The following is a 27,624-nucleotide window of genomic DNA, read 5'->3' on the forward strand; positions in this document are numbered from 1 at the left end:
TTGTAAAGAGATGGGGAATTTATCTCTTTATCTCTTCTCAGACTTTTAAAGATATTTCCGTGTAAAAATCACTTTTTCACACACTTTAAAAGCAGATTATATTTTAAAAAGTTACCGCATATTTCAGTACCATTCAGGCAATCATATCATGTTCTAAACATTATTTCCATGTAAAATTCTCCAGGTCCTAACAAGAGTAATGCCGCGTACACACGGTCGGACTTTTCGTCTACAAAAGTCCAACGGACGCTGACGGACTAAAGCTGGCTGGTAATCCGATCGTGTGTGGGCTTCTCCGGACTTTCAACGGACTTTTTTAGCCTCAAATCCGACGGACTTTAGATTTGAAACATGCTTCAAATCTTTACGTCGTAAGTACGACGGACCCCGAAATCCGCTCGTCTGTGTGCTAGTCCGACGGACAAAAACCCATGCTAGGGCAGCTATTGGCTACTGGCTATGAACTTCCTTATTTTAGTCCGGTGTACGTCATCACGTACGAATCCGTCGGACTTTTGTGTGGTCGTGTGTAGGCAAGTCCGTTCGTAAGAAAGTCTGCCGCAAGTCCGCCGAAGGTACGTCGGAAGTCTGTTGGACAGGCTGTCGGACTTTTGTAGACGAAAAGTCCGACCGTGTGTACGCGGCATAAGGGATTGGGCGCTATCTGTTTTCTGGGAGCTTTAGTAAGTTAGATTTTGGGAGTATTTTTGCACCAGCACTATAGTGAATTCTGTTTTAGCGCTAATTACCGCGATTGCGGAATTTTAGTGCTAATTAGCATGCAGCGCTATAGTAAATAACCCAAATATGTAATTTTTTTTTTTTTTTTGAAGAATGTACTTTTTTTTAAGGGCTACAATGATTTCCTAAACCTGAAGTGCATTATGACGTCAGAGAGCTGCTACCAGCAAAGTGGAGAGGCTTTGGGAGAGCAATTGCATGGAGAAAAGAAAATCTGCAGGAGTGAGCAACAAGGATTTTCTTTTACCTCCTAGCCAAATGAGTATTTAACCCATGCAGTGTGGGAGGGAAGTCCCCTGGGCACAGTAGAATTTAACAGCAGCCTGGAGTGGGACTTTAAGAAATCTCAGATCATCAACCTCGCTGGAATCTGTACATTTCATGATATGAGGATAATTTCATTGTGAAATGGAGCAGTAAAACACACCCATTGTGCAAGGAAGAGCAGGTGATGAATAGCAGATGTACTGTAATTACGCATAAAAAAGGGCTTTTAAAGTGGTTATGAACCTCAGACATGAGATATGAACAAAGCACATATTTCTATAGTGTGTACTTGGCTCAATTAAGAGCACTAAGTGTCATTTCTCTCTGCTGGCTCATTCCCCTGTTATCAGCATGAGTTACTTCTGACAAGTTTTCCTGACACCAAGGGTTAAAAGGTGACAGGGGAGGGAGCTCCCGCATATAGCCTGTGATTGACAGTCTCAGCTCTGTTCCTGTGTGCTGTTTGAAGGGGGGTGTGTCCCTTCCCTCCAATCAGCTCTCAGAGCTCTTGTACAGTGTGCAACTGCAGCTCCTCTCCCCCTGCTTTGTGAGTCTGTGAAAAATCTATTTCATCTTTGAGTATTGCCAGGATGTACAGGACAAATAGCTGCAGATAAACAGGTACAAGGTATGTAGGAGGATTTGTTTAATCTCTGTGTATCACCTGAGGCCAGTCACTGGGTACATATAAGGGTTTACAACCACGTTGACACACAAAGATAACAATATGTACTGCCTATTTATTTGAAACAACTATATATTCCCTTGAACATCTCTTTAGTGTATAAAAATCCATTACGACTTAGCATCAGTGTATTGGTACTACTTACTGTAATAGTAATTTTGACAATCCATGGAAATCTTTCATATCCATCTTCTGAGTGATCTTTGGCCAGTCCACACATATCAAATGCATAAGTCTCATCTGAAAATGTCAGAGGGAAATATTTCAGACATGATTTCCATTAACACTAATACTAAAACATGGGGAAGGTTAGATTGCATCTCCAGGCAAAAATGAAAATCACTGCGTCAGTCCTTTCCAATAATAGCCAAGCGATCAATATGCCGAGTGAAATATGCTCATGATTCAATATCTTTACTATTATACAGCGGTTACTGGTTGGTCCCGCCAGTTCCCTGTAGGTCCTGTACTGTAGGTCAGGCCAACAATTCTATGCAGTATTCAAATAGATCAGTGGTTCTCAACCACACTAGTGCCATGACCCCTTGATAAAATTTCCCAAGTTGTGGGGACCCCTAACAGTAAAATTATTTTCAGAGTGTGGGTTGTCAGCACCCAAGGCAAGACAAGTAATTTGCGCCCCTAACCCACGGCCATTTAGCGCTCCCCAAGTCCCTTCCACTCGTACAGTATTAAAACCCCTTATGGTACATTTTAAGATGTACTATTCTTTCTCTTTCTTCTCCTTTCTTTCCCTTCCCCCCTCTTTTCCTCTCCCTTCCATGTATTCTCTATTTTTATTCTTTCTCTTACTCCTTGGTGGGGGGATGGGATTAGTGCCAGTGCTGGCGGGAAGTTGGGATGACTGGTAGTGCTGGCGGGGAGTTGGGATGAATGGCAGTGCTGGTGGGGAGTTGGGATGAGTGGCAGTGCTGTGCGGGGAGTTGGGATGAGTGGCAGTGCTGGCGGGGAGGTGGGATGAATGGCAGTGCAGGCGGGGAGTTGGGACGAGTGGCAGTGCTAGCGGGGAGTTGGGATGAGTGGCAGTGCTGGTGGGGAGTTGGGATGAGTGGCAGTGCTGTGTGGGGAGTTGGGATGACTGGCAGTGATGGTGAGGGGTGGGATCATTGGCAGTGCTGGGGGGAGTTCTGATCAGCCAACTTAGGTGCTCTTGATCAAGGTCGACTGCTGATCTGAGAACTGTAGTGGGGACTTTTAATGGCAATTCTAATCACAGGTAGTGTTACTGTGTCTCTGGCTTCACTGTGTCGCCAGCTCTTTGGTGTCTCGTAGCAGTGACACTTATGCCGAAAACAGGAGATAGGGTCTCCTCCAGCCTCTCCCTCTTCACATTCCTCACAGTCAGCTGACCTCTAGTCTCCACCCACCCCCGCACCCATGCCGTGAACTCAATGGGCGGCAGCGAAGAGGCTGAGTGGGCGGCCACGGGCTCCAGGAACAGCCCAGCTGGGCGGCCATAGGCTCTAGGGACAGCCCTGCTGGGTGGCTGCGAAAAGGCTGGGAGAGCAGTGCGGGCTTCAGGAACAGCCCAGGATTGGGGGACCCCTGAGGGTCTCCTGACCCCCAGGTTGAGAACCACTGAAATAGATAATCCCTCTGCGTTGTTGGTTGCCCACCTTATGCATGTTGACTGGGCACGTTGGGCACTTACAGCACACAAGCACTGTGATTCTTAAAAGGTAACTCTAATTTCATGGGGAAAAAAATAACAAATAAAAAAATAGCGTATACAATTGTGACGCAAGTCATATTGGGATTAAATGTTATTCAAAATTACCTTTCCTTTTCAATCTGCAGCGCTGTAATTTTCTGAAAGTGAAAAGCAATATGGCTACCTGGAAGAGTTCTGTACACAGAATGTGTGCGCTCACGTGACCTTCTGGCACTCTCCTCCCCTCCTCCTGGCTGACGATAGAGGGGAATCTCAGCCCTCCGCTGTAGTCCTCAGATCAGGGAAGTAGAGTGCTGAGAGGTCACATGACTGCACTGTAAAATAAGATATTTTGCTGCATAATTTTTAAAAACACACACACACACACTGCACAGTATATCCTGCTGTAACAGAGGGGATTCCAGGATTTGTGATTAGTGACTTTACAACCGCTATAACTGTCCATTTATTTTACCAAGTCATTCCTTGGGGGATTCGCTGGTGTGCTTTGGATCATCGTGTCAAAAGATCCATTTTCGGTTCAACTTTACCTTATGGGCAGTTATTCTAATATTCTCAACAAGCACACTTTGATATGATGCATAAATCATAGCTGACTTAAAGACTGCAAGCTGCCCAGGCCCTGAAGCAGAAAATTAATTCAAAAATATGTGCTTTACATATTGTATGCTCTTCTCCTAAATGTTGTCTTCAGTGTGGGCCAAACATGTATACTATACTGTGACCACAACTCTATCTTTGAGTCTTCATTCAACAGCACATTGTTCCAGAAGGGCTTATCTTTGCCTACATGTTCAATGGCAAACTACAGTCTTGCGTTAAAGTGGTTGTAAAGCCACTTTGTAAAGTACACACAATCCCCTCTGTTAGAAAATGTCCTATGCAACAGTGTATGTTCTTTGTAAAAAAAATATGCCCATTACTACCTTATTTCAGAGCGCCGCTTGGCGCTCACGTGACTCCTTGCTGCTTTCTCTCCCAATCAAACAGCTACAGTGGGAGGAGCCAAGAATCCCCCTGCTGACATCAGTTGGGAGGAGAGAGCCAGGCAGGATCAGCCAGGTATTTCAGGTGATACAGGGGGCCAAATTACACAACACAAGCACAACGTCTTTTTCTTGGTATACCTCCCATGGTGCTTAAGGCCAGGTTCCCCACATCCAATTTGCACGACATGCGAGTGTGTCCGGCTCTCAATGGAGCTGGTTCATACATGTCCGGAGGTGGCCACTTCAAAAGAGTCCAGTGCATCTTTGGGTCCAGTTCAGGTGCAAATTCAAAAATTCAGACCTGAATCGCAAATGAACCGGTGAACAGAAACGCACCAGACCCCCTGCTGTGAACCACGGCCGCACATATGTGAACCCGGCCTAAATCAGTGCAATCTCCTTTTGCTTGTAGATACATGTGCTTTAATACCAACTGTTGCAAGATTTACCTGCAGATCCCACAATTAAATTTTAAGGCTCTTTGAGCATCCAACAGTCAGCTCTTGGGCTGAGTTTGCTGGACCATCAAGTCCTGGACAAATTAGCAGTTGTTTAAAAACTTCCCTACTTATGTTCCTTACAATGGAATGATTGAAATCAAATAATTGCCAGACTCATGGGCATCCATAGTCAGTTGTCCCTGGAACTGGTGTCACCAGGATTTCAAGACAAGTTATCAGTTATCCAGAGTATCCACAAGATCAACAAGATGTCTTGTTAACCACCTCAATACCAGGCACTTACACCCCCTTCCTGCCCAAGCCAATTTCCAGCTTTCAGTGCTGTTGCTGTTGAAATGACAATGGTGCAGTCATGCTACACTGAACCCAAACAGAATTTTTATCATTTTTTTTCCACAAATAGAGCTTTCTTTTGGTGGTATTTGATCACCTCTGCGTTTATTTTTTGCTAAGCAAAAAAAAAGACCTAAAATTTTGAAAAAAAAAAATTTTCTTTTGTTTCTGTTATAAAATTTTGTAAATAAGTAAGTTTTCTCCTTCACTGATGGGTGATGGGCACTGATAAGCCGGCACTGACGTGCACTGATAAGGTGGCACCGATGAGGTGGCACTGGTAGGCGGCACAGAAAGGCTGCGCTGATGGGTACTTATGGGTGGCACTGATAGGCGGCACTGCTGGGCACTGATACATGGCACCGATGGGCACTGATAGGTGGCATTGATAGGCATCACTGATGGCACTGGCAGGCATTGGGGATGGGCACTGATTGGCATTTCCCTGGTGGTCTAGGGTGGCATACCTGGTGATCCAGGGTGGTGCCAATCCCTGGTGGTCCTGGCGGCATCTTGGTGGTCCTGAGTGGGCATCCAGGGGGGGGCTGCGCTGACTGACACACCGCACCACCAATCGCCACGATGCGCGCCCTCACAGGCGCGCAAGAGCGGTCGGTCTGGGAGGCCGTCATATGACATCCACCCACCCGTGCTGCCTAGTCGTCATTTGACGGCCGGCGGGCATGAGGTGGTTAATCTTGTGGATCTTGTAGACAGACTCTAGCATTTGTGTTTGTTTCAATGCAAAGGAATACGAACAGAAGCCTCGCTGTTGAGACCGACATCCCCCGGGCGGGAAAGGTATGGAGGTAGAATTGAATTATATATGTGTGTGCTAGATTGGAAGATTTCCTCTCACCTCTTGTCCTGAAGACAACTCTAAAACTCTGGATTTCCCCTCACTTTTTTTCTCAGTGACAATGCTCACCAGTACAAATAGTGTGGTGAATCTTCCCAACGGTGACATAGACAGAAATAAAAATGTGACAGAGGGTCTAACCCTTCCCCAAGCTATCTAAAACATTTTTAACCATTTTAAGACATTTTGGCAATTCTGACACTTTGTTTACAAGTAAAAATCTGTATTTTTGCTAGAAAATGACTTAGAACCCCCAAACATTATCATAGTTGCCAACAGTACCGATTTTCCCGGGACAATCCCAATTTTGGGGCCCGATCGGAGGCCGTCCCGATTCGGGATTTTGTCGATGGAAAAACGGGAATGTTTGGCTCTGCAGCAGTTCTGGCTCCTGGCTCCAACAAAATGGCTGCCAGCACCGCCGCAAGAGCTTTCCCCTTGTGTTCAGCTACATCTCCTCTCGTTCCTCGTGTTCGGTGGAGAGGGGAGGGGCCAACTGTGCAGCCAATGAATCGGCTTCTCTCTTCACAATTCTCCAGCCAGGGTTAGCTGCACAGATCGGCCCCTCCCCTCTCCACTGAACACGAGGAACGAGAGGAAATGTAGCTAGACTGCAGCCAACACTCCGTCTGCAGCCAACACTCCGCTGGGGGCACTGATTTAAGAGGCACTCCACTGGGGGCACCTGATGTAAAAGGCACTCCACTGGGGACACTGACCGCTGGGGACACCTGATATAAGAGGCACTCGGCTGGGGACACCTGATATAAGGACAGACTCTGCTGGGGGCACCTGATGGCATCTGGTGGCAGGCGACGTGGCAGGTGACACGCTCAGGGGTCCCACTGCTTCTGGATTATGGTGAGATGAATGATTTCATTCTATATTAAAATGTAATAATGCACTTCAATCATCCTGACACCAACAACCATGCTGCTGGGATGACTGAAGCGCTAACACCAGGTGTTTGGAGTATTTTTATCTGCTGATTTGTTAAACTCTGGAATACACATTTCTATTGTGGTGTAGGATCTGGGCCTGCTGTCCCTCCATCCCTCTTTCCTTACTTCTCTCTCCTTCCCTCCTTGTTTCTTTCTTTCTCTATCAATTGTTTTTCAATGTTGGCAACTATGCATTATATATATTTTTTTAACCACTTGCCGCTGGCCAATGTACCTGTACGTCCCCAACTTTGAGTGGTTATAATAGTATGATACATGCAGCTGCATCTTTTCTTTTTACATCTGGCGGAGCACTTTCTTGTAAAAGCAATCCTAGCAGCTAAATAGCTGCTGGATTGCTTTTGCAAGCGGCAGGAGGGGGTAACCCCCACACACACACACACACACACACACTCTTGCCGCCTTTCTGGGCTCTCCTGTCCTACCCGGGGAACCCAGGATTGCAGCTGGAGGTTGCGTTGGCTGACTATAGAGCTGATCGGTGATGAGAATGGCCCCGATCCTCTCTATGGTCTAAGAAACCAGAAGCAGTGAGTATTTAATCACTTCTGGTTTCGCTGGTTGTAAACAAACAATTACTGGTTTGAAAAAAGCATTGGATCATACCGATATTGGTATAACCTGAAGCTTTTAAGGGCCGAGGAGACAACTTGGTAAAGAGTATCTGTCACTGCCTATTGCTATTCTAAGGGATGTTTATATTGCGATAAAAAAATAAGTAAATAAGTACAGTGTAAAAAAAATGGTTTTAAAGCATCCCTGTCTCCCCGTGCTCATACACAAAGGCAAACGCACGAGTCAGTCCCACATCATATGTAAACAGCGATTGCACCACACGTGAGGTCTCACTACAAATGCCAGATCGAGAGCAATAATTCTAGAACTAAACCTCCTGTGAAAATCTAAAGTGGTAACCTGTAAAGGTTTTTAAAGTGCCACCTATGGGTAATATAATTGAGGTAGTTTGTTGGCATTCCACTAGTGTGTGCAATTTTAAAGCATGACATGTTTGGTATCTATTTACTTGGTGTAACATCACCTTTTATATTTTACCAAACAATTGGTTATTGTATTGTGTTTTTTGGATGTTTTGGAACTACATTTCCCATGATGCTAAACTACACTGCAGAGTGCATGAGCATCATGGGAAATGTAGTTCCAAAACATCTGGGGTGCCAAGGTTTGCCATCACTGCTCTAGGGCATGGGTGCTCAACCTGTGGCCCTTCAGTTGTTGCAGAACTACTATTCCCAAGCAGTGCAAGGATGACAGTTACAAAATGAGTCCCAAAGGCAGAGGCATGAAGAGGCATGATGGGACTTGTAGTTCCACAACAGCTGTAGGTCCACAGGTTGAGCACCCATGCTCTAGGGCCATTGCTCTTAAAAAAATATATATATATATATATATATATATATATATATATATATATATATATATATATATATATATATATATATATATATATATATATATATGTTTGGGGGTTGGTTCTAAATAATTTTCTAGCAACAAATACTGATATTTACATGTATGAGAGGTGTGAGAAAAAAAGCCTGGTCTTCAAGTGGTTAAGCAGAGACCCTAGAGGATAATATGGTGGGTCAACAAAAACTGGCATCGCTGGCTGAAAAAATAACACTGGATTGATGCCTGCAGCTGGCAAATAAGCGTGGATATCTGGCACCATGCAGCCAATTGGCAAGGGACAACTTACTCAGTTTCAGGAAAAATCTGACAAAGAACTAAGTTGGGTTAAGAACATTTTTGAAGCACAACATCTCACCTATTATCTCATCAAAGGCGCTCTTCATGCTATCTATATTTTCCATCTGGAACACATGTTTTTCCCCTTCTTTCTTGGATGCAACATCGTTAAGGTTTTCGATTATCACATCAATGCCTAGGCCAAAGGTATAGACATCTGCAATCATGAGAACAAGATGGTGGACACATGAGCTGTGGTGACGGGTGATCAGGGACACCATGTATACTCAAACAATAAACTTCTCTTTTTAGCTCCGTTTTGGTTTGTTATATTCAACTAAAAGTATTTTATGATTATATCTATTCAAAAAGTGCAAAAAAATATCTGTTCATCCTTCCAGAAATCCAGAACTGTCTTGTGCCCTGTGTTCTCTGCAGTCTTATCTCAGACAATAGTATGGAAGTGTTTGAGGTCTACAGAACACCCTTTGTAGGAGAGGGGGAGGTGTTCTGTAGACCTAAGATGCTTCCTGTTCTAGGCTGACACTACCGCTCTTTCACAGTACAGTGAGTGAGTGAGTGTTGTTATCAAAGAACCAGAGGTGTGTTACTGACAGGATCAACTGGTGAAATAAGAGGCAAAAAAAGGGAAAGAAAGAAATTAAAGCAGCCATGTCAAGCACTGATGAGCTGCAGACATACGTCGGTGGCATTGGTGTCACTAACACATACTCCCAACTATCGGCTTTCTTGAGGAACTGAAACATCACATGGTCCTAAGTATTCAGACCCTTTGCTCAGTATTTAGTAGAAGCAAACTTTTGATCTAATACAGCCATGAGTGTTTTTGGGAAAGATGCAACAAGTTTTTCACACCTGGATTTGGGGACCCTCTGCCATTCCTCCTCACAGATCCTCTCCAGTTCTGTCAGGTTGGATGGTAAACGTTGGTGGACAGCCATTTTTAGGTCTCTCCAGAGATGCTAAATTGGGTATAAGTCAGGGCTCTGGCTGGGCCATTCAAGAACAGTCACGGAGTTGTGAAGGCACTCCTTTGTTATTTTAGCTGTGTGCTTAGGGTCATTGTCACATGGTCCTACGTATTTTGACCCTTTGCTGTGACACTCATATATTTAACTTAGGTGCTGTCCATTTCTTCTGAGCATCCTTGAGATAGTTCTACACCTTCATTTAAGTCCATCTGTGTTTGATTATACTGATTGGACTTGATTAGGAAAGCCACACACCTGTCTATGTAAGACCTTACAGCTCACAGTACATGTCAGAGCAAATGAGAATCATGAGGTCAAAGGAACTGCCTGAAGAGCTCAGAGACAGAATTGTGGCAAGGCACAGATCTGGCCAAGGTTACAAAGAAAGTTCTGCTGCACTTAAGGATCCTAAGAGCACAGTGGCCTCCATAATCCCTAAATGGAAGACGTTTGGGACGACCAGAACCCTTCCTAGAGCTGGCCGTCCGGCCAAACGAAGCTATCGGGGGGAGAAGAGCCTTGGTGAGAGAGGTAAAGAAGAACCCAAAGATCACTGTGGCTGAGCTCCAGAGTTGCAGTCGGGAGATGGGAGAAAGTTGTAGAAAGTCAACCATCACTACAGCCCTCCACCAGTCGGGGCTTTATGGCAGAGTGGCCCGACAGAAGCCTCTCCTCAGTGCAAGACACACGAAAGCCCGCATGGAGTTTGCTAAAAAAACACCTGAAGGACTCCAAGATGGTGAGAAATAAGATTCTCTGGTCTGATGAGACCAAGATAGAACTTTTTGGCCTTAATTCTAAGCGGTATGAGTGGAGAAAACCCGGCACTGCTCATCACCTGTCCAATACAGTCCCAACAGTGAAGCATGGTGGTGGCAGCATCATGCTGTGGGGGTGTTTTTCAGCTGCAGGGACAGAACGACTGGTTGCAATCGAGGGAAAGATGAATGCGGCCAAGTACAGGGATATCCTGGACGAAAACCTTCTCCAGAGTGCTCAGGACCTCAGACTGAGCCGAAGGTTTACCTTCCAACAAGACAATGACCCTAAGCACACAGCTAAAATAACAAAGGAGTGGCTTCACAACAACTCCGTGACTGTTCTTGAATGGCCCAGCAGAGCATCTCTGGAGAGACCTAAAAATGGCTATCCACCAACGTTTACCATCCAACCTGACAAAACTTGAGAGGATCTGCAAGGAGGAATGGAAGAGGATCCCCAAATCCAGGTGTGAAAAACTTGTTGCATCTTTCCCAACACTCATGGCTGTATTAGATCAAAAGGGTGCTTCTACTAAATACTGAGCAAAGGGTCTGAATACTTAGAACCATGTGATATTTCAGTTTGTCTTTTTTAATAAATCTGCAAAAATGTCAACAATTGTGTGTTTTTCTGTCAATATGGGGTGCTGTGTGTACATTAATGGGGAAAAAATGAACTTAAAAGATTTTAGCAAATGGCTGCAATATAACAAAGAGTGAAAAATTTAAGGGGGTCTGAATACTTTCCGTCCTGTGTGTGTGTGTGTATCTATCTATCTATCTATCTATCTATCTATCTATCTATCTATCTATCTATCTATCTATCTATCTATCTATCTATTGTAATAGTCCCTGTCACTGGGAAAAGGGATGGGATCTCTAACCCTGTGTCCATGTCTTATGGAGAGCCAGCAGGTTGTGTGCCCAGGTGCACACAGCCCATATAACGAGGGGCTAGTGAGAGCAGAGGGTGGAGGAAGGTGGAGTGTGTGTAGCTTGTTGCTACTGCTGTGTGAAGACAGACCTGTGTCTGGAGAGTGGTCTGCCCTGTGGGAGTCTGCAGCCTATGTAAAGGGGATTCTTTGCCCAGGGACTGGGAAAGGCTGGCCAGCCTTGAGAGTCGGGGAGACTGAGGAAGCCAGTGAGTCCAGGGGGCTGTAAAGAATTGGCAAATCTTTTGAGAGCAAGCAGAGGAACTGCTGACAAGAGAGCCAGGTGGCTTGGTATGTTTTCCTTATTTTTGGAGTGCTTAATGAAGTTAAACCCCTGCGTGGGAATCCTGAATGGACCTTTTTGCTTTTGTTTTTCGGTCTAATAAACGTGGGCTACCAGGCCCTTAACTATAATGCCTGTCTGAGGTGGACTCACTGCACTAAAAACGCATTTATCGCTTGAGCTAAATACCCCAACCATACCAAGTGGTGTTCGAATGCGGGCAGACAGACGGTGAAGTCCGGGTCTCTGCGCCAGTAGTGAGTCATTTCAGGAATTGCTGCTAGCGGTGTGTGGCAGCCAGGCAAACTGCATTGCGCAGAAGTTAAATTGATGAACTGTGTTTGTGTGCATGAGACAGCACAATCTGTGTGTGCACTGTGCAGGTGAGGAAAGCTTGCATGAAGTGAAAAGCAACTTGCTTTAAAGTAACAGTGCTTCATTTTTTTGCTGGAAAGCGCAAAAGTGTGGTGGAGTGACTGCAGAGATGAAGCAAGAGTTTGAGCCTGCCGGAGAATATTGCAGACTGTTTTTTGCTACACTTAAAGGGGAAGTGCATGCTGTTGCCCCTGGCAACGCTGGTGCAAGCAGGCCAGCTATTAAGGTGCAAAGTCCCAAGCTTACAAGAGGATGCAATTTGGGAAGCCCTGTCAAGGCTCTGAAGCAAGAGCGCTGTTTTCGGTGCAGAGAGTGGGGGCATGTTATCTCCAAGTGCCCTTTGTCTCAGTCTCCAATACAAGGCGACACGGCCAGACAGAGGTCTGCAACAAGGTTTAGAAAGCCTGATTTAAGTCCCAGGAGTGTCCAAAAGGCTTATCAGAAGTTTGACAAGTATGTGGTTGCCCGTAGCAACGGCAGTGATGTCAAGTCTGTGGACTACGCGAGAAACGTATTGCCGACAGAGGATCGTGGCATGTTTAAAGCAACAATGCTTCAAGGAGCGCAAAATCGCTGCTTTTGGGAGAGTCAGCAAAGTACAGCTGGAAGAGTGCCATCTCCCTTAGCAACAAGGGATCGGGTGTTAACCGGAAGGAGGAGATACAGTGGAGATGTGGAGCGGCATCCCATTAAAGATATGTGTAAAAATGTACCATGCCTGGAATGTGGTCAACTGGGGCATGAAATTTTTTCTTGTCCCAGGTTATGGAACATGCCTGGAGATGTGGTTACTGGGCAGAAGTCTTTGTCTGCAAGCCCAGATTTTTGTGCAAACCTATTTTCAGTCACCTCTGGCAACAGTGAGGAAGTACCTGTTGTGCCTGCAGGGGGTGCTAAGGAGTCAGAAGTGGCTGCTGCAGTTTCATCCCATGGCCACCAGGGAGAGTTAGTCAGTAAAAGTGCGATAAAGGATAGACAACGTACTCAAACGAAGCCAGAGTTACCTGCTACAGATTATGGTAAGACTGTTGCAGTTTGCGGGACTGATCCCAGTGAAGTGGGAGTATATCCGGCTGGGAGATCAGCAGAAGTGGTAAAAATGGACTTGCTGCAGTTTGCTACCCCGAGTAGTGGGGAGACACAGGTTGAAGCTCAACCTGCAGCAAGGTTAAGAACTCAAAAAGACTGGACTCTGTATGTACCTGGTGTAATCCACCAGAGTGCTGGAAGTGGTAACCTAGGGGTGACCAATACCGTTTGTGTGCCAGGTTCCCTAGTGACAGGTGCTACAGAGATGCCCAGGGAAACCTCCCAGGAGCCCGCAGTGGTGAGGCACATGGTTTCCCAGGACAACTGTGGAGCCGCCCTAGTGGGCAAAAGAATGCCTTTGGAGAGGAAGGGTGGTGTGCTGAGCGTTACACGGGGTGCTGTGTGTTCTGACCAAAAACAGCCTGTTAAAGCTTATAACACTGCTATGTCTATGGCTGATGATACATATACTTATTGTGATGTATTCAAAAGTAATGATGATGTTGAAAAGTGTATTACTGACAATGTTGATGGTTTGGTGTCTCCCATGGTAACCACAGGTAGTGCAGCAGAGTTGTCCCAGGAAATCGCAGGAGGACTCCCAGTGTTGGAGCCGGCGGGGCTCCAGGACAGCTCTGATACTGCTCAGGTGGAAAACAATGGGAAAATAGCTCAAATGAGGGAGTATGTATTATCACAATCTGATGTGGTTGACAGTGACTGGTGCAGATTGTCTGCTGCTAAACCACTCTGTCCACCTGTGTCTCCATGGGCAGAGGGAGCAGTACTACAGAGTGCTGATGACTGGAGCACAGACAGGATAGACTGGGATAGTCTCGCCATTAAGGTGATAGCGTGGTGGAAAGAAATTTCTGAAGGTAATAGTAAGCTGGACACTATTGCTGCTGTGACAAATGGAGAGGCTGCAAAGCCAGTTGACACAGGTGCGTTGGTTGTTGCAGAACTTAACCCCCTCCAGGCGGAAGGATCGGAAAAGGGCGCATATATAGCAGAAGTTTTGTCCACAGCAAAAGAGATGAGTAATGTTGAGTGTCAGGATGATGGGATAATGGATAGGGAAATGGAAGGGCTCAGTGTTGCTGAAAATGAGAGGATGAGTGTGACACATGCGATTTGCAGTGCTCATGGGGAGCCGCAAGTTTTGTCAGTGGCCTCTGAGGTGGAGGTCTCTTTGAGTGTCTCGGCCTCTCAAGCCTTAGCAAATGAGCCCCTCCACGTCGTTAGTAAGGGAAAAGTCCCTAGAGTTCTGTGTTTAGATGTGGCATGTCTAGAAATAACTGAGATGTTGTTGGAATTGGTGAAAATCTTTCCGCTGTATACCTGCATGTATCCACCGCAGATGGGCGACCTGGTACTGCGTAGTACCAATCAGTGGAGACACGTGGTACAGGCGATGTTAAGCAATGTTGATAAAAATTGGTTACTGCAATGTTGGTTACTTTTGCAGAAAGTGGTCTCGCAGTTCTCTGCGAAAATGCTTCCAGCGACAGTTATGTGCGGAAGGCGTTCAGGGGAACTGCTAAAGGAATCAGAAATGATAGACATAGTAGAAGTCTCTCCGTATGCTGGTGTGATGAGGTGCATTCCTGCTGGTGCGATCCGAGGTGCAGCTGAGCAGTGGTTGGTACATGGCGCGTGTGCTGTCTCACCCGCTAGACCTCGTGAAAGGGAAGGGCCCGGAAAAGACGCAGCAGTAGTGGGAATTCAATCCATCACTCGCAGGGAGGTGCAGTTTGAGGTACCCGGAGACACTTTGACAGGAAATGGCAGTGTTGGTAACTGTAATGAAAAAGTGTATGAGAAGCACTGTAGAGCACTGTCGGACAACTCAGAGGTATTGGTTGAGGTACCAATGGACACAGAAATGGTTAAAGAGATTGGTGTGGAAAAATGTGGCGCAAAATGTGTGTTGGTAGGACAGTCGCTATTGGAGTGTTGGACAACCGGGAGCGATGTGAAACTGCGGGAATGTCCCATAGGGAGTAACTGCTTGCCTGTAGATGGTCCCTCCCTAGACCCTGTCCTAGCAAACCAGGTGACAAGAGGTCTTGATGATGATGATAATATTGAATTAAATAACCCCTTGTGGAACATTGCTATCGAGGTTAAACAGAAGTATGTGGTGTTGATCTCAGATGATTTGGTTGCCAAGGGTAACCACACAGGGGTTAGTGAACCTGATAAACAGATGTTGGTTAGTGTTGCGTCAGGTAGTGAGAGGGGTCAGTCCCTGACAGATTTCATGGAAATGGGTCCCCAACAGTCCCAGGAGAGTAGGTCTGTGGGAGGGAAAAGGAGGATCCCGTGGCCAGAAGGTGGAAGGGATAGAGAGATTAGTGGGAGCCCATGGTTCAAGGTGAAGTGCTGGTGGAAACATACCCGGAAAAAGAAATGGGCCTACGCAGCGAATGGCTGGCACAGAGGTGTCCCATTCTTAGTGACTGGTTTATGTGTTCCTCCCTCCGGTGCGAAACAAGGGGGGAGTATAGGGAAATGTAGGACCCTGTTAAGATCCAGGGTGGGACGTACCTGGAAGCGCACCCGAAAAAAAGGTTGGGCCTACGTGGCTGACAGCCAGCACAGAGGTGTCCCAACCATGACGGGTGCTGGTGTTCCTCCCTCCGGATCGAAACAAAGGGGGGGGATATGTAATAGTCCCTGTCACTGGGAAAAGGGATGGGATCTCTAACCCTGTGTCCATGTCTTATGGAGAGCCAGCAGGTTGTGTGCCCAGGTGCACACAGCCCATATAACGAGGGGCTAGTGAGAGCAGAGGGTGGAGGAAGGTGGAGTGTGTGTAGCTTGTTGCTACTGCTGTGTGAAGACAGACCTGTGTCTGGAGAGTGGTCTGCCCTGTGGGAGTCTGCAGCCTATGTAAAGGGGATTCTTTGCCCAGGGACTGGGAAAGGCTGGCCAGCCTTGAGAGTCGGGGAGACTGAGGAAGCCAGTGAGTCCAGGGGGCTGTAAAGAATTGGCAAATCTTTTGAGAGCAAGCAGAGGAACTGCTGACAAGAGAGCCAGGTGGCTTGGTATGTTTTCCTTATTTTTGGAGTGCTTAATGAAGTTAAACCCCTGCGTGGGAATCCTGAATGGACCTTTTTGCTTTTGTTTTTCGGTCTAATAAACGTGGGCTACCAGGCCCTTAACTATAATGCCTGTCTGAGGTGGACTCACTGCACTAAAAACGCATTTATCGCTTGAGCTAAATACCCCAACCATTACACTATCTATCTATCTATCTATCTATATATAGATATATATATTATACACACGCACAGTTGTGCTCATAAGTTTACATACCCTGGCAGAATTTATGATTTCTTAGCCATTTTACAGAGCATATGAATGAGAACGCAAAAACTTTTTTCACTCATGGATAGTAAGGCGAGAGAAAATAAAATGAAAGATAGTGCAAGGCCGGCATGACAGGGTGAGAAGGGGAAGCAACTATGGGGTTAAGGATTGTAGGTGGAGAATGGTGGAGAGGTGAATTGGTAGGAGCAACAGGATGAGGAGGATTTGTGGCAGTGATTTATGGGATAGGTGGGGTCTCCTGGGCAGCAGAGAAGGGACAGGTGACAAGCAGGCAGTTTATTCCACGCTGCTTGTCACAAATTTTTGGAGCATGGCAGAGAAGGACAGGATCCGGGCACGGCGGTGGTAGTTTCCAAGGGGCTAGAGTGACTTTATTTGCCCCTGATAGGAGGCATCGGAGTTCGGGCCAGCAGCGGGGGGGGCAGAGCATCCCACGCGTCCGGTGGTCTCTGCCACCAGAGCGTTTTTTCCCCACGGAGACTTCCCCTGAGCGTTTGGTCAGTATAGGAGCACCACCCGGGACCCGTCAGGATCACCGGCGAAGTGAGCAACAGCTTCACGGGTGGGTGACCTGGACAGGATTCCCGGTGTTCTGCCGAGAAAGTTCCTCTTGGCGGATAAGGACCCCCCTGTACTGCGCAGGCGCAGCGCTTGCGCGGTATGAACCGGCGGAAATAGCTGAAGCCGAATAGTTGTAAATCAGCTGTACACGGCGCTTGTAAGAGTGCCCCTCGTGGGCTCGCTTTGCTCGCCGCGCTTAAGGCATGGCCTCGCTTCGCTCGGCACTTTTTTATTCTACCTCTAGGTCCACTTGGATGGTGGGGCTTTAACCTGGACTCAGGGCGCAGGCACCGTGTACAGCTGACTGAAGGTTTTCCTCTTCGGCTATTTTCGGCGGCTCCTTAGTCGTTCGTACTGCGCAAGCGCTGCGTCTGCGCAATACAGGGGGGTCCTTGTCCGCCAGGGGGAACTTTCTCAGCAAGACACCGACATAGGCAGAGCTCAGGAGGCACGCGCTTGCCTCCTCCGCCCGCCCGGCGTCACGGTCCAGAGCCAACAGACTCCTCCCCCTCTGATTCTGTGGAATAGGGGGGAGTCTCGACATGGGAAGAGCAATGTCATGGCCGCCGGGCTGTTGCCAGCCGCGGCTGGCGGCCCTAATATTTAACGGCGACCCATGACAAGAGAGAGAGGGGGTTAATAGGCACGGAGAAGGAGGAAGGCGGCTCGGGGTACTGTACGGGCTGGAGGTCTGCACAGGATTGTGAAGGGCGGATCCAGTGCGGGGAGGCGGAGCCAGGTACAGAACGGATCCACGGCATCCGGGCCTTCCTCACCTGGGGTGCTTCAAGTGTGGAACCACAGATCCCAGAAGGTGAAATGTCCTGCTATGTAGCAGACGACTCGCATGGACATTCGGCATTCTGGAGCAGCGGCTGTTGGGGGTCCTCCCTGGGCAGCCTGGTATGTCGACTAATTTGTTTTAACAACTTTCTTGGTAATGTAGTGGGTAACTTGTTAGGGTAGCTGATGGGAGCGTGGCAGCTCCTCACGGGGCCACAACACGTCTTGCACCTGCCGCGTCCGGGATTTATTAGAGGGGGGCTGCGAGATTTGGTGTACCGTTTTGCGGGAGGAAACGGGGGGGCAATTCCCCGCAGGTGGCGTCGTGGGTTCAGTTGGGTGGTGTAGTTGTGGTGGGGTCAGGGATTGGACCCAGTGTGGTACCCCCTCCCCTCAGTTACGGCGGTAGCACCCAACACCACGGGGCCCATGCTACCCTCCCTCTTGGGTCAGAGGGCTGCTGTTGCAGCGTTGAGGAGGAGGCCGGAACATCACAGGAAGTCCCAGGAAAGGTGGACGCTATGCAGACTGCTGAAGAAGCTAAGTGATAGGGGCACACTTAAAGCAGGATGTCCAGGAGAGATTCACAGAGGTGAGTACGTGAAGATTTTCCCCGCTACCTCTTGAGTAGGGATGGGCCGAACGGACCCCTGTTCGGTTCGGACCAGAACTTCCGAAACACCGCGAACGTTTGGACCCGAACCCCATTAAAGTCAATGGGACCCGAACGTTAAATATCAAATGTGCCCATTTTGAAGGCTTAAATGCAAGTAATTAGGCATACAATGGTTATAGGGGTCCAGGTCCTGCCCTGGGTGACATGGATCAATAAAAAAAAAAAGTTTGTGAAAAACGTCATTTTTAAATGAGCAGTGATTTATTTGATTTTTAAAGTGAAAGCCTAAAAATGAAAAATTCCTTCCAATATAATGCCAGGGGGGTCCCCTTAGTTTAACTGTAAAGTGGCAGATCTGTACCATGTCTAGAATCTGCTGCAGCAATAATTTAATTTATAAAGCCAAAAAAAATGAAATTTTTCCTGCAAGCTGCCTTTATTTTGCTCAGCAACAGCTGGGGAGCCAGTGTGTATGATGAGGCCACAATGTAGTGCACTGGGAACAAGATTAGAGATTTTTTTGGATACATTCTGGTGTCACTTTGACTTTGGATAGAAGTAATGGGTGCGTTAAAATTGGTCTTTGGGTGTCGGTGGCGCCTTCCCATCGTAACCCTATAGAGATAATCTTGATGAAAGCAAGAATGTGGGTGGCAGGGACTGTATTTTCTTTTCCGCTGCAGAAGATGGGGCAGAGAAATTTGCTGGCTACAGTCTACAGCTGGTGGTGTGCTGCTGGTAGATGAGCTGCTAGGACCTTGGACACCCTGTGCTATACCACCATCCGTGTCAGTGGAGGCTGCTGAAAGGTAATGACTCGGTATTGCAGGGGCAGACTGAAGTGGGTAAGGAGGAGGAGGAGTGACAGATTTGTGCCCCTTTTGTGTGGCTTTTAGGTGATCTTGCAAACGGGCTGAGTGGTTGGACGTGAAATGCCTTGTTAGGCATGTGGTACCCAAATGGTTGGTGTTTTTGCCACGTTTGATGTGCCTGTGACACAGTTTGCAGATAGCAAGAGTGCGATCTGCTGCAGATGTGCTGAAAAAGGCCCAGACAGCTGAGCTGTGGGTGGTGGGCTGGGAGATAACAGCTGCAGAATGAGATGGAATAGGGTGGCTGCTCTCTACTCTTTCTTGATGCCGACCTCCTTGGGGGTGTGCCGCCTTACCTTCAGTTTCCTCCTCTGCTCTATCTGGCAGCCAAGTCGCATCAGTGACCTCATCATCATCATCTCCATCTCCTCCATCTTCATCATTACCACTGGAGACAACTTGGCAATACGCTTCGGCTTGGGGAACATAAATGCCAATTTGTCTACCAGTGTTCCTCCCTCTCTCTAGGCTCATGTTCCTGTCATCCTCAACCACAGAACTAACATCTGAATCCAGTAATGGCTGGGCATCATCAAGGAGCAAGTGGCTGAAGCTGTGGTCAAATAACTCAGCTGACTCCTCAATGGCTGATGTTAGGGCTATGGCAGGAATAGATGTGAACAAGGAGGCAGGTTTATCCAATCTGGCAACTGCAGGGGACTGCACACTTGTCTCTGCTTGTGTGACAGAGGATAAGGAGGATGAGGAAGGTTTAGTAAGCCAGTCCACCACCTCCTCTGCATGCTGTAGCTGGATAGCACAGGCAAACTCACTAAACAGAGGAAATGATGCCCTGCCTGAGGACTGACCACCACGTCCACCTTTGCCTGTGGACACATTTGTTGCTGGCCCCCTTACAGTGCCAAGGGAACGTCTGCCTCTCCTTGTTGTTCTCCCAGACATTATTGGGAGGGAGGGGGCGGTGCTTATAAGCAAATGTAAAGGAGAAGTTGAAATCTGTACGTAGATGCACTTTAATCAATGTAAAGAGGTGTTTGGTGCCCTTTAATTTGAGTACTCACACTACACAGACACACTCCACGGATACAATATAATATACTGCAATATAATGCGCCAAACGTACAGTGATGCACAGAACTATATGGCGTTAAACTAGCAGTAACGCACACAGAAGTAAATGGCGTTAAACTGGCAGTAACGCACAAAACTATATGGCGTCAAATTTGTAGTAAAGCATGCAAAGCGATATGGCGTTAAACTGGCAGTAACGCACGCAAAACTATATGGTGTTAAACTGGCAGTAACGCACAAAATTATATGGCGTTAAACTTGTAGTAACGCACACAGAACTATATGGTGTTAAACTGGCAGTAACGCATGCAAAACTATATGGCGTTAAACTGGCAGTAACGCACGCAAAACTATATGGTATTAAACTGGCAGTAACGCAATCAAATAGACGGTGTTCAACCGTCACTACACTGAAGCTATTTGAACTGTCCTTACTCTAGCTATATACTAATGTCAAGATTACTGTCTCACTACACTACACTGAAACTATCTGAGCTGTCCCTACTCTAGCTGCACACTATGAAAAACTGAATGATGATCCTCCTTACTACACCCACACTATCCCTAGACTGACACTAAACTAATATTCTACACTGACTATTGAAGTGAAATAGCACAGTATAGCACACTAACTAATAGCACTGAACAGAGCCCTGTTCAATCTCTCTCCACACCAAAATCACACTGAAAATGGCTGCCATTGAAAGAATACTTTTATACTGTGGGGCGGGAATGAGCCATGATTGTATAAAGTCATGATGACAGTGTATAATCATGACTCTGACAGTGCAGTGCTCTGTGCCCTGATTGGCTGAAGCTTTCACTGCTTCAGTCAATCAGGGCATGCAATGCACTGTTCAACGCCACAATGCATTGTGGTCGGTTCGGGGGGGGGGGGGCGAACAAACGGTCGAACGTCCCGTTTGTTCGGCTGCTCTCCGAACGCCCGAACAACGAAAGTTGTGCCCGAACTTATGCTCGGGCCGAACCGTTCGCCCATCCCTACTCTTGAGAAGTTTAACCTGGATAGGGTTATGGCTGAGGATTCGAAGAAGGAGGTTGAGGAATGAGGCGGTACAGACTGATACCAAGATTTTTCGCCAATTGGCTACAGGTGTTTGCCATTATGGCGAGTGTCATAAGTAAAAGAACCCAGAGCACTGTTCAGCACTCTGTTATTATATGACGGTGGTCGGAGGCCCACGGAGTAGACAGGGGATCGGTTTGTCTGCAGTACGATGAACAGTTCCGGCAGTGTAGGGCCATCCATCCTTTTCTTTGGTGGGACCACTAAGATATCAGCCCCTGGATGCGGCTCATGTCCTTAGCGCAGGCTCCAAACCAGTTTTACAGGGGGGCAGCCTCCCCTGGACAACTGGCCACTAAGCAGTGGGGTTTTTATGTGGGCAGTGCAACAGGGGAAATTGCAAGTTTGCGAGCTTCTGTCGTTTTTATTCACGAGTGCTCCAGGGTGTGGAGGTTCTCCTCCCAGGTCCCGGGGGGGGGGTTCTTGTTGGGTTAGGATCCCTTGTTTCCTGGGTGCGGCTATGCCTGTGTCACGGTATTGACGTTCCGCTTTACAACATCCAGAGGTTGTCTCTGTACAGCTGGGTAAGGAGATGGGGGGGTCACAGGGGCGGGACGTTCGCGGTGAAGCCTTGGCCGGATTTTATGATTCGCCTTGAGAGGTGGTGACTAAGTAGGAGGCACACTAGTTGTGCCTTACCCATTTTCTCCGCTACGGAAATGGGGCTTTGAGGGCTAGCGCGGACGTCAAATTTGTTTTCGTTCGCTCCATGTACACCCAGATGGTTTACGCTTGCTGGAGTACTGCTGGGCAGGATGAATTTTAAGAAGATTGTTGCTTACCCATGGGTGCTCAGTTTCCTGTGCGTGATTCAGGATGTTCAGTTCCTTTGTGGAATGGGTGGTCTGGGAACTATCAGGGTAGCATAGGGCATGAAGTAAGGCCCTACTACCATGTTTAGTTTGTTTCAGGTATAATGATCGTTTCGCACACTAGGGAGTGTTGGTTGCCAGAGGATGCATTGGTGGCCCTCAAGGCACAGAACCGTGGGTCGTGGGGAATGCGCAAGTTACAGCTTAAAGCTACATTCACCGTTGGGTAAGTTAATTTTGCATGTCGCATTATCCCATGGGCTGGGTTTTTTGCAGCTGGTTATCGGCTGCTACGGCGGGAGTTAAGTCCTCTACACACTTTCTCCATCGGAAACATTGGGAGGACTTGAGAGTGTGGCACACATTTTGGTAGAGTATGATGGGAGATCAGTTAGTAGGTGGGGGCGGGTGAGCTGCTTCGAATTGGAGCTTTTTATGGATGCTGCAGAGTCATCAGGTTATGGGGCTTTTGATCAGGGCATTTGCGTGCGGCACTTGGCCCCGTTTCCTGGTTAGACACGGGTTTTCTAGGTCACATGGTGCTCCTGCCGCTTCTTCCGGTAGTGCTGGCCATGGAAATCTGGGGCAAGTCGTTTGAAAATTAGGTTGAATTGTGACAACATTGGAGTGGTTCAAGTCATTAACCGCATCTCAGTTCGTCCCAATCCAGTTTAAGGCTTTAACGCCACAGGGTGCTTCGCGGCCTACAATGGAACATCTTTCTATATGCGGTGCACCTCCCTGGGGTAGACAATACTCTAGCGGACTCAGTGTCTTGTTTCAGTGGGATAGGTTCAGAGGGCTGGCACCAGCGGCTGAGCAACGAGGGGTTGCTTGGCATGGCTTGGTTGTGGGAGATTTTTATTGGAGCCAGAGTGGGATGGATCAGGAGGTCGGTGAGTGAGGTTACGGGGACAGCCTACACCAAGTTATGGCAGGAATGGGGGTAGGTGTGGCGGTTAGCGTGGGTGGATCAGGTGCAGTCGGAGGTAAAGAGGAGGGTCCTTTATGTTGTCTCTAGGAACACGGACCAGGGTGTCGGTGTCCACTATAGAGAAGAAGCTGGCAGACTTAGCATTTTTTCTGTAAGTTACAGGGTGGGGTGGATGTTACAACAATGTAAAAACGATGTAAAACCGCAAGGATGTTAGGCAGCCTGTGGTCTTTGTTAATTTGTAGGCCAATTTTGCAGGGCTGGGATTGCTATGTTCATTCAGCTACGAAATTGCATTATTCGAGGCATTTTTTTCACTGGCTTTTTGGGGGCATTTCGGATTAACAAACGGGTCAGTATGGCTAGGAAGTTTTTGGGGGGGGGGGTATGTGGGTACAGGACGTGCTCTGGTAATAAGGACAGGTGGAGCATTTTGCAGTGCAGGTCAACGGCGGACCAGGAGGGCTAGGGTGCATGGGTGCAACTGTTTCCCTTGCCAGGTTTTACTATTGTCTGGTGAGGCATTTTTTTGGGGGTTCGCCCGCTAGTGGGGGGGGGGGGGGGCGGTGCTGTGCCATGGGGATGGATATCTGTTATCCAAGTTTCTGTTTATAGAGTGGGTTTGGAGTAAGACAGTATGCCTGTACTCCTTCCGTATCGGGGTGGCCACAGAGGCTGCTCAGTATTGGTGGGACGAGGCGACTGTTGAGCGGATTGGGAGACGGAACTCCAGAGGATTCCATAGTTACATGCGCCCTCTATGGTGGCTGATTAATCGTGGACAATGGGAGGGAAAAGTTATCATGCTGGGCGAGTATTCATGGTGGTGTGGGGGTTATCCAGTGGTTTGGTTCTTTCTTTCAGATGGAGTGTAACACGCCTCATCTGGATCTGGGGGTCACTCTTATGTTTTGTGGGGTCAGGCGAACTGCCGTTTAAGACGGATGGTTAGGCAGCTAGGCACTTCCAGGTGGGAGCCGGGTGTCCGCTGGTTAAGGGTACCAGAGATGAGGTGGAACAGGGATGTGCCCGAGGCGCATTACTTTGCAAGCCTTGAGAGGTCAACGGACAATGTGGTACTACAGGTTGGTGGGAACGATCTGGGGGGTTTGCTTCAAAAGGGAGCTCATTTGGGAGTTTTGGCTCTGTACAGCCTTCATGGAGGAACCTTCGCTTTATTCTGCTGTAGCCAATGACAGGTTGACTTGGCCTTGTGTTTTGGATCATTGTCATGTTGGAATGTCCAAGTACATCCCATGCACAGCTTCCAGGCTGACTGTTCCTCCAGTATTTTTTGATAACATCCTGCATTCATCTTGCCATCAATTTTGACCAAATTTCCTGTGCCTTTGTAGCTCACACATCCCCAAAACATCACCGATCCACCTACGTGTTTCACAGTAGGAATGGTGTACCTTTCATCATAGGCCTTGTTGACTCCTCTCCAAATGTAGCATTTATGGTTGTGGCCAGAAAGCAAAATTTTCTCATCCCTCCAAATGGCTTTGTGCCAGAAGGTTTGAGGCTTGCCTCTGTGCTGTTTGGCATATTGTAAGCAGGATACTTTGTGACATTTGCGTAGAAATAGCTTTCTTCTGGCGACTCGACCGTGCAGCCCATCTTTCTTCAAGTGCCTCCTTATTGTGCATCTTGAAACAGCCACACCACATGTTTTCAGAGAGTCCTGTATTTCACCTGAAGTTATTTGTGGGTTTTTCTTTGCATCCCAAACAATTTTTCTGGCAGTTGTGGCTGAAATTTTAGTTGGTCTACCTGACCGTGGTATGGTTTCAACAGAACCCCTCATTTTCCACTTCTTGATTAGTGTTTGAACACTGCTGATTGGAATTCTCATTTCCTTGGATATCTTTTTATATCCCTTTTCTGTTTTTTACAGTTCAACTACCTTTTCCCGCAGATCCTTTGACAATTCTTTTGCTTTCCCCATGACTCAGAATCCAGAAATGTTAGTGCAGCACTGGATGAAAGATGCAAGGGTCTGTCAGGAGTCCGCAGCGCGCGCCTGCTATCCCGCTTAATGGAGCCGATGTACAGCTACGACGGCTCGCAGGATAGTGCCGACCTGCCGCAGTATAATGACAGCGGCTGGTTGGCAAGTGCAAGAGCAAAGCACCGGTTCACTTTATGAGCTGATTTACATTTATGTGTTGCAGCAAAGCACACATTAACACAGTGCACACCCATGGCACCCATATGCACTAAGGCAACCAATGTGAATTGCGGCGTGTAAAATTTTTGTGACGTGTCCGATTTGCGTGATGTTTTCAATGTTATTTTTAACAAGTAGCATTAGGCTACTTTCACACTGAGGCACTTTACAGGCGCTATAGTGCTAAAAATAGCACCTGCAAATCGCCTGTAAAGTGCCTCTCCTGTCACTCCAGTGTGAAAGCCCGAGGGCTTTCACACTGGAGTGGTGCGCTGGCGGGACGCTAAAAAAAGTCCTGCAAGCAGCATCTTGGGGGCGCTTTAGGAGCGGTGTATACAATGCTCCTAAAGCGCCCCTGCCCATTGAAATCAATAAGCAGCACCGCCGAAGCGCCTGCAAAGAGCTTTTAACCCTTTATTCGGCCGCTAGCGGGGGTTAAAAGCGGCCGAAAAGCGCCACTTAAAAGATGGTAAAGCGCTGCTAAAACTAGCAGCGATTTACCGCTGACGCCCCCAATGCACCAGTGTGAAAGTGCCCTTGATGTAAAGTATGTTAACCGCTGACATAATGCTTGTTAACACACATGAATTAACGAGCTGAGCAAAAGTAAATGGGACCAAAAGGCAGACTCGGGGGAAGAGGTCATATGTAAGGGTGGACTTTTAAGCGGTTTCTGTTCATCTCAAAAAGGACTGTATAGTGATTTTGTATATATTTTCCTCTTATTTATTGTGGGTTAGACTAAACAAATTGAATTTTTTTTTAGTCAAGTAAATAGAAAATATTTTTGCATGAATATTTTGCATTTTTAAGTCAGCACAGGTACAGCTCTTGCCCTCTTTTACATGTTTACAGGCCCTCCCTAGTTCTTTTCACAAAAGCACCCTATTGTTTAAAGGGCTTAGTAGCTCAAGCAGTTACACCTTCCGTATCAGGCAGCTCAATCTGGGGTTTCAGTAAGACAAATCATGGCTGAAGACAGGCAGCTACTGCAGTGCTGTCATTTTAGCTAACCTATAGTGCTCTGGGAATCATTTGTCATATATTAACTCTTTATTTTTAAAAACAAAGAATGTATAAATATAGTAAAAGAGAACAGATATAAAACATCAGTTTAAAACATATAAACTTAAAAAGGACCCAAGACCAAGACAGTTAAAGTTAAAGCTGGCCTAAAGTCAAAATAATTTAAGTCTGTTCCTCGATCAGTTACAAAAATAGCTGCTGAAATACTTGCCTGACAGCCAGCACCCACCAGTATCAGTGCTCAACAGTCTTCATTTAATGGCACCTCCCAATTGGATGCTTGGTTTTACTTACCCAGATACTGCTCCCGATCATTTTGGCCCTTTTCTATATACAAAAGCTCTCTGATCTTCTGGATTTCCACAGCTGGGTCTCCCCCCATATTGTACTTTCCTGAAGAATCACAGAATTAGTCATTAGAGAACATATAAAGGCAGGTTGACAGTGGAGCAAAAAAGTTTACATATGGCTTCTAAACAGGGGAATATACAACCCCTGGCAGTATGGAAGTATGGAATTTCCACTCTTGGAAAATGTTCATTCAATTGTTTAATTGTGTAGAAAAAAAACGAATAAGATATGTCTCAAAACTATTTTCATTTAACCTTCTGGCTTAACACTTATAAAAATAAAAAAGAAAGAAAACTGTGCTCAATTGCAACTGTTTTTGCACATCAAGCAGAGGAAAAAAAATATGGAACTCAATTCTAAGGAAAATATTATGGAAAAAAAACACAGTATACCACTGAACTTTGTTCCACCACCATTGGCTTTTATAACAGCTTGAATTCTCTGAGGTATAGATTTAACTATCGACAAACCGTATTCTTCATCAATCTGGCTCCAACTTTCTCTTATTGCCGATCAACTTTGCAGGTTGGAGCCATGTCATAAACCATTTTCTTTCATTTCCACCACAGATTTTCAGTTGAATTGAGGTCCAGATTATTTGCAGGCCATGCCATTGACATTATATGCCTTTCTTGAAGGAAAGTTTTTATGGCTTTTGCCCTATGGCAAAATGCATTATCATCCTGAAAAATTATGTCATCATCACCAAACATCCTTTCAATTGATGAAATAAGAAAAGTGTCCAAAATCTTTATAAACTTGTGCATTTATTGAAGATTTAATGACTGTCATCTCCCTGTACCTTTACCTGACATGCAAGCCCATATCATCAATGATTGTGGAAATTTGCATGTTTTCTGTAGGCAGTCTTCATACTGCCTGTAAAAAACATGCAAACTCATTGGTCGCCGGCACCTGCCGATCCTTCAGTACAGAAGGAGAATGGCGATCTGCCTATGTAAACAAGGCAGGTCC

The 27,624-nt window shown here is 46.8% G+C and overlaps 1 protein-coding gene across 2 annotated transcripts in view; it reads right to left on the reverse strand.

Moving 5' to 3' along the window:
- Positions 1 to 27,624, reverse strand: part of LOC141107598 (complement factor B-like) — a 190,012-nt gene that overhangs the window by 107,479 nt on the left and 54,909 nt on the right. For both annotated transcript variants that reach the window (XM_073598449.1, XM_073598448.1), the window contains exons 9-11: positions 26,593 to 26,691; positions 8,777 to 8,914; positions 1,839 to 1,933 (exon numbers count right to left, since the gene is read on the reverse strand). In XM_073598449.1, the coding sequence (XP_073454550.1) occupies positions 1,839 to 1,933; positions 8,777 to 8,914; positions 26,593 to 26,691 (332 nt within the window). The remainder of the gene's footprint in view (positions 1 to 1,838; positions 1,934 to 8,776; positions 8,915 to 26,592; positions 26,692 to 27,624) is intronic.

This window comes from Aquarana catesbeiana, linkage group LG09 (assembly GCF_042186555.1).
Source record: "Aquarana catesbeiana isolate 2022-GZ linkage group LG09, ASM4218655v1, whole genome shotgun sequence".
Taxonomy (NCBI): domain Eukaryota; kingdom Metazoa; phylum Chordata; class Amphibia; order Anura; family Ranidae; genus Aquarana; species Aquarana catesbeiana.